Source organism: Acinonyx jubatus, chromosome C1, assembly GCF_027475565.1.
Source record: "Acinonyx jubatus isolate Ajub_Pintada_27869175 chromosome C1, VMU_Ajub_asm_v1.0, whole genome shotgun sequence".
NCBI classification, from domain to species: Eukaryota; Metazoa; Chordata; class Mammalia; order Carnivora; family Felidae; genus Acinonyx; species Acinonyx jubatus.
Genome location: NC_069381.1, coordinates 102982435 through 102988434, shown reverse-complemented (window position 1 = coordinate 102988434; position 6000 = coordinate 102982435). Strand labels below are relative to the sequence as shown.

The following is a 6000-nucleotide window of genomic DNA, read 5'->3' as shown; positions in this document are numbered from 1 at the left end:
GCCCCTTGAGGCAAATCACCAATATGGCAGCTAATAGGTAAGGCAGCAGTGTCCTGCCAAGGCCTGACCCTCTGCTGGGTGAGAAAGACTGGGTCAATAGGCTCCAAATCCTCAGAAAGTGAGTGTGCATACACCTGCTTCCACCACCTGTGGTTTGCTGGCCCTATGTGAAGACAGGGGGCTCAGTCAGGCTGAATAGAGAACACTTCCATTGTCAAGACCCAGACCTGCTGTTGTGTAGGAGACCTGAAAGACAGATTTTTAAAAAAATCTTTTGTACACTCTGAGGAATACAGTTTTAATGATCTATACACAATGCATGAAAAGTGCCCTTATGAAAAAGTGCCCTTTTTCCCTGTACAAGGAGCGTCCTCCAAGTACCCTCACATTTGCCCCAGCGGACTATTTGGGGTAATCAGAAGAGACCCCGCCTCCTTCTGGGTGTCTCTTCCCTTACCCCTAGGCCTAGAATTTTGTTCCCCATCCTCAACCAGGCTAGTTCCTGCTCCTGAGCTTCCCTGAAACGCTCAATAAATAAAAATTCATTTGTTTTATTCAACAAAGAAATGAATATTTATTTGCCACTCTTACAAAATCTCATTTTTGACTGGACTCAGACAAGAGGTAGAACCTCTTAGAGAAGACAGCCTCTGTCTCTTGGCAGTCCGTTCCTATGGCCTCCTTCATTCTCTTGGCCAAAAGGTTAGCATTTTCTGTGGGCTCTTCCTTATCTGTCTTCATGCACTGCTTGTTCAAAGCAGTACCCCGACGTCTGTGTTGGAGGACACATGGAGTGAGAAGACGCCCAATCTTGGCTGCTCAGGTATGAGGTTTCCTACTTTGTTTGTTTAGGGACTTTCTCACAACATCCTGTAGGACATCATCTTCCTTAGAGAGATTGAAAACTTTGCAGATTCTGCTAGGTCTTTGGGGCCCCCAGGCGACAAGGCACAGTAGGATCAGTGAGTCCAGGAGTATCCTTCTCCCCGTTTTTTACAATGACCAAGTTGAGAACACTGAGATTGACATCCACAATGCAAGCCTGAACAGGTCTGCGCTTTCTTCCCCCAGAGTCCTTCTGGGTCGGTGGCAGGAAGGCCCTGTACTCGGCAGCAGGCAGACACAGCCATGGGTCAAGACACCCTGCTTCATGGGGAAGCCTTGTTTGTCATTGCCACCACTGATTTGGAACACGTAACCCTTACACTCTTCACCTAGAGCATCAGCAGCAACTTCTGTGACTGTTCGCTTCTCATAAAAGGTACGAAGTTCACGTTCGTCGTCCACTTCAATGAGTTTCTGGCAGCCAGTAGCCGGGAAAGAGTTGTTCAGCTAAGGATGATAAAAGGGGTGGGGTGGGGAGGGAAAAGTCTTAAGAAAACTACAAAACCACCTACAAAGGAAATTCCATTGCAAAAAGCCTTTTATGGAACCCTCAGAAAATGAGCAGAGATCCTGAAATATCGGTTTTACTAGCTAAACGTGTGTACACAGTAACGCACAAGCACTGCACTAAAAATCAAGCTAATTTTTCCTCCAGCATCGCGGAATGAGCCCAGAGCAAAGAGCCCTCCACTGCTCTATAGCCTATCAGAGCAGGAAGCCCAGTTAGGGGCCACCAACTAGGCAGCAAGGCCATATCTCTGAAAGGCAGATTAGTGATGCAGACAAGGTCCATCCTCTGAAGGGCTCACCTTTGACAGGAAACCAGTTAAGACCACCCAGGGAAGGCCACCACTGTCCCGCACCAGTGAGGGGCCAGGTCCTAACTCCCCCGTGCTCTTCCTCCTCTGCTTTCCTATTTTCCTTCCACACCCTGCAATCGTGGATTTGGGGAGCGAGCGCTCCACTTGTTGTGGTGGGAGGAGCACACGTGGGTAGAAACGCGAGGAGAGGGGTGAAGGCAGATCATAGCCATTCCCACTAAGCCAGGAATCCCTGAACTGCCTTAGCCACGGCAGATGCCCGCAGGCTGTTCTCAAATCTCAGGGCCACGGGCAGGTCTTGGGCATCTTTGGTATTTTAGGTTGGTTGAAGCTGATGTAGTATCAGTTTGAGGCATGGGATCCTGAGGAGGAAGGGCTCCGGCATGGAAATCAGGGGTCTGCTGAGCCACTAAGGGCTCTGCCACTCTGGAACGTAATTCTCCCTTTGAAGACTTCAGGCTGCACTTTTGGAAACAAATTTCAACGGACAAGAGATGCGGGCTGCAAAGGGGTCATCCCTGCAGAGCTCCAAGTCACTGCTACTTCTGCTTATAACTAAGTCACAGGGGATCCCGTCACGTACTGTTGGTCTGAGCAGGGAATGAGGCCCCGGGCAGAGACCATGGGGCCTGTATTGATTTCCTAGGGCTGCCCTCACAAGACACCAGACTGCCTGGCTTAAACAACAGAAATTTACCGACTCCCAGCTCTAGAGGCTAGAAGTCCAAGATCAAGGGGCACCTGGGTGGCTCAGTTGGTTAAGTGCCAGACTTTGGCTCGGGTCATAATCTCACCGTTTGTGGGTTGGAGACCCGCGTTGGACTCTGCGCTGTATGGAGCCTGCTAGGGATTCTCTCTGTGTACCCCCGCCCCTGGTGCTCTCTCTCTCTCTCTCTCTCAAAATAAATAAATAAAAACTTACAAAAAAACCTTTTTTTGTGTTAAGAAGTCCAAGATCAAGATGTCATCAGGTTTGGTTTCCTCTGAGGCCTCTCCTTAGCCTGCAGGTGGCTGCCTTCTCACTGTGTCCTCTTATGGTCGTCCCTCTGTGCTGACTGTGTCCTGATCTCCTCTTATAAAAAAGACACTACTCATACAGGATGAGAGCACATCCTAATGACATTTTAACTTAAATGCCTCTTCAAAGGCCCTATCTCCAAATACAGTCACCTTCTGAGGTACTAGGAGTTAGAGCTTCAACACAGGAATTGCTGGGGGGGAGGGCGGGGCGGGGAGGAGAGACACAATTCAGCCGGTCACAGGGCCTATTCTGAAAATCTCTGAGTCTGGGGCTGAAAACTGAGGACCCTCTGGCAGGAGCAGAAAAAGTTTTCTTCCTTCCTTCCTCTCTCTCTTTCTTTCCTCCCCACACTCCTTGCAAAGGGCAAAAGTTTTCAAAAGTTATCTCTGCCTGTTTCTGTTCCCCTCGGTGAATTTTCACCAGTCTCTGTGTGAACGAAACCACCAACTCTGGTCTCTTCCGGGTGTACATAAACGACGATCAAGGATAAGAGGTGTCATCTGAGACGCACACAGCCGCTGGTGTTTGAGTGCTCGCTCGTGTAACGCCAGCTTCCCGAGGTCCTGCCCCACTCTTCTAGGTAAACAGACTCATTTCTAAGACCCCGAGAGGCGAGAAGACTTCCATTTCATCTGGTGTAATAAGAGTGGCCCCTCGGAGAGAAACTCAAGCCTCCGCCCGCACAGATGCTGGGGCAGACAGACGTGGGCAAGGAGGGGAAGGGAGCAGGGCGTGCTCTGCCTTCCCTTGGTTCCAGCCGCCCGAGAGCTTGAACTACTGAGCGCCCCCGCGCTGGATAACTCAAGTACCTGCACAAAACTCCTCAAATGTCTCTGCATGTGGGGTTGTCCTCCTGGAAGAATCGCGCGTCTCCTGCTGTGGACGTGAGCAGGGAAGGATACCGACCAGGCAGAGCTCCCGGGGAGTGGTGTCGTGTTGAGGAGGCCTTTGAATCCCGGTCCATCTTCCCACCGCCGCTGTTTTAGCGAAACCCATAGGACTGTCAGAGCTGAATGCTGGGCCACACAAGCCAGACCCTCTTTGTCCTGTGTGTTCCTGCCCGGAGCTGCCCAACCCTACCTTCTTCCTTAAGGTTCCTTGGCATTCAAAACAAAGGGCGGGGCGGGGCGAGGCGGGGGGAGAAAGGCGGGGTGAGAAAGTGCAGAGCGCGAGACCTCTGGCAACGTCGCTGCGGCGAGCAAGGGAGTTTTGACAAAGTGGGTGAAGGGGATGAATGGCACCCGCTAAGTGTCCCGCTGCCCGGGGCAACCTGGGCGTTACCGACACCCGACGTGCAGGCAGGGTTTGGGAATCCCGACGACGACCTAGCAGAAACCTGGCGGTACCAAGGTGGCGGGTGGCGGATTTGCCCCCGCCCACCAGCCGGAGCGCCGCGCCTCTGGGGGCCACTTCCGGCGGGGGTGTGGAGGCCGCGGGAGCACCGCTCCCGCTGAGGAAGAAGCCGGGCCAGCCGAGTCCGGACCGCTCCCTAGGGACTCTTCGTCGTCTCGGCCCGTCCTGGAGCCCAAGGCCCCTCCTGTCTCCTGTCCCGACAGCTTACAACCCGGGGCCACCGTGGGGCACGTAATACGGACACCCCAGGAAGAGAGCACGCATGCCCGCCCCACAGAGGCCGAAGTGGGGGTCCTGGCCGCACCCGAAAAAGGGAGCCAACAAACGGGACGGGACGCCCCTGGACTCGGCGCGTGGCCCTGCGAGCTACCTGCCGGGAGACCCTCAGCTTTACCCGGTTCTGGTGCCTCATCCGCGCGGTGCGGGGGGGGGGTGGGGGGGGCCGGGTCTGCTTTGTACAGAGGAGGTGGTAGAGTAGGAGAGCGTCGGCCGGGAGAGAGCGGAGACGAGTGGCACAGCTTCTTTCAGGTGCCGTCGTGGGTGGCTCTGAAAAGAGCCTTTGGATGGGATGGAACCTCGAGCCGAGCGCGCACTTTAAGCCCGCTCCCCGCGGATGCGGCGGGCCAGCTGGATGTCCTTGGGCATGATAGTGACGCGCTTGGCGTGGATAGCGCACAGGTTCGTGTCCTCGAACAGCCCCACCAGGTAGGCCTCGCTCGCCTCCTGCAGCGCCATCACGGCCGAACTCTGGAAGCGCAGGTCCGTCTTGAAGTCCTGCGCGATCTCGCGCACCAGCCGCTGGAACGGCAGCTTGCGGATCAGCAGCTCGGTGGACTTCTGGTAGCGCCGGATCTCCCGCAGGGCCACGGTGCCCGGCCGGTAGCGGTGCGGCTTCTTCACGCCGCCCGTGGCGGGCGCGCTCTTGCGGGCCGCCTTGGTGGCCAGCTGCTTCCGCGGGGCCTTGCCGCCGGTCGACTTGCGGGCGGTCTGCTTTGTACGGGCCATAGCGAACCAAAACACCAACTCACCAGCGCAGCGGCAGCGAGAGTAACGGGGCCTCGGCCCGCCGCCGCACTCTTTATAGGCACCGTCTTCTTCCGATCGGGCGGGGCGATAATTGAAAGTCCCGCGCTGGCTGTCCATTGGCTGTGACGTCACCCGTCCCGGCATCACTCATTGGCCTGGGCAGAATCCTCCCTACCCCGCCCACTCGCCTCGCTTTCTACTTTCCAGTTCGCCAAGTCTTTCTCCTACCTTGTTTTTCCTTTCTTTTCGGCGGGCGGGGAGGGAGGAGGGGGGGGGGGGGGCTCATTTTTGAGCTCAACTCTGTCCGAATCTTCCTCCCTGACCCTTTTACCCCTTTGCCGCGCAGTACCCTCTTCCTTCCCTCGCGGGCTCCCCAACTCCAACCTCACTCTTCCGTTTGCTTCCCGCCCCCCAAAGCGCCTTGTCCCCTTCCAAGAGCCCCCTCGTTGGTGTGATGGAGCTTCTTTTCCCGCCTTGTCGGTACTTTTCGGATGGGAAAGTTGTCGGCCTCACCCCACCCCCTCGCCTCCCGAGCGCAAGATCCCGCCTCCGGGAACCCAAGCGGGGACCTGTCTCTCCGCTGCGAAGGCGGCCCCCTCACTTTTACTCGAGACAGCCGGCTCAGCTAAGCCAAGGTCAGGGCCGCCACACTCCCGCAAACTGCCAGCTCCCCTGCCGACTGGGGGTGCACGTGTGTGTTGGGCAAAGGCCTCGCGAGCCCGGGAGTCGCGTACTTGGCACCCACTCCCGACGGAGGAGCCCGGGGGCCACCCAACAGTACTACTCCTAGCGCAGTCGACCGTGGCTGCGCCCAACGGGCTCTGGCTCCTCTCCCTGCCTTCGAGTCCTAAGTAAGATCTAGGAGATGGTTGAGGCGCAAGATTTGAGAGGCCA

The 6000-nt window shown here is 56.1% G+C and overlaps 1 protein-coding gene and 1 pseudogene across 1 annotated transcript; both read right to left on the bottom strand.

Moving 5' to 3' along the window:
• Nucleotides 1–298: 298 nt before the first annotated feature.
• On the bottom strand, nucleotides 299–4517 carry LOC128313980 (40S ribosomal protein S6-like; annotated as a pseudogene).
• A 99-nt stretch (nucleotides 4518–4616) lies between these two features.
• Nucleotides 4617–5305, bottom strand: LOC113597382 (histone H3-like). Its single transcript, XM_027053226.2, has one exon. It carries the CDS (start codon nucleotides 5248–5250, stop codon nucleotides 4675–4677), a length of 576 nt encoding a protein of 191 aa, XP_026909027.1. The 5' UTR covers nucleotides 5251–5305; the 3' UTR covers nucleotides 4617–4674.
• Nucleotides 5306–6000: the final 695 nt, after the last annotated feature.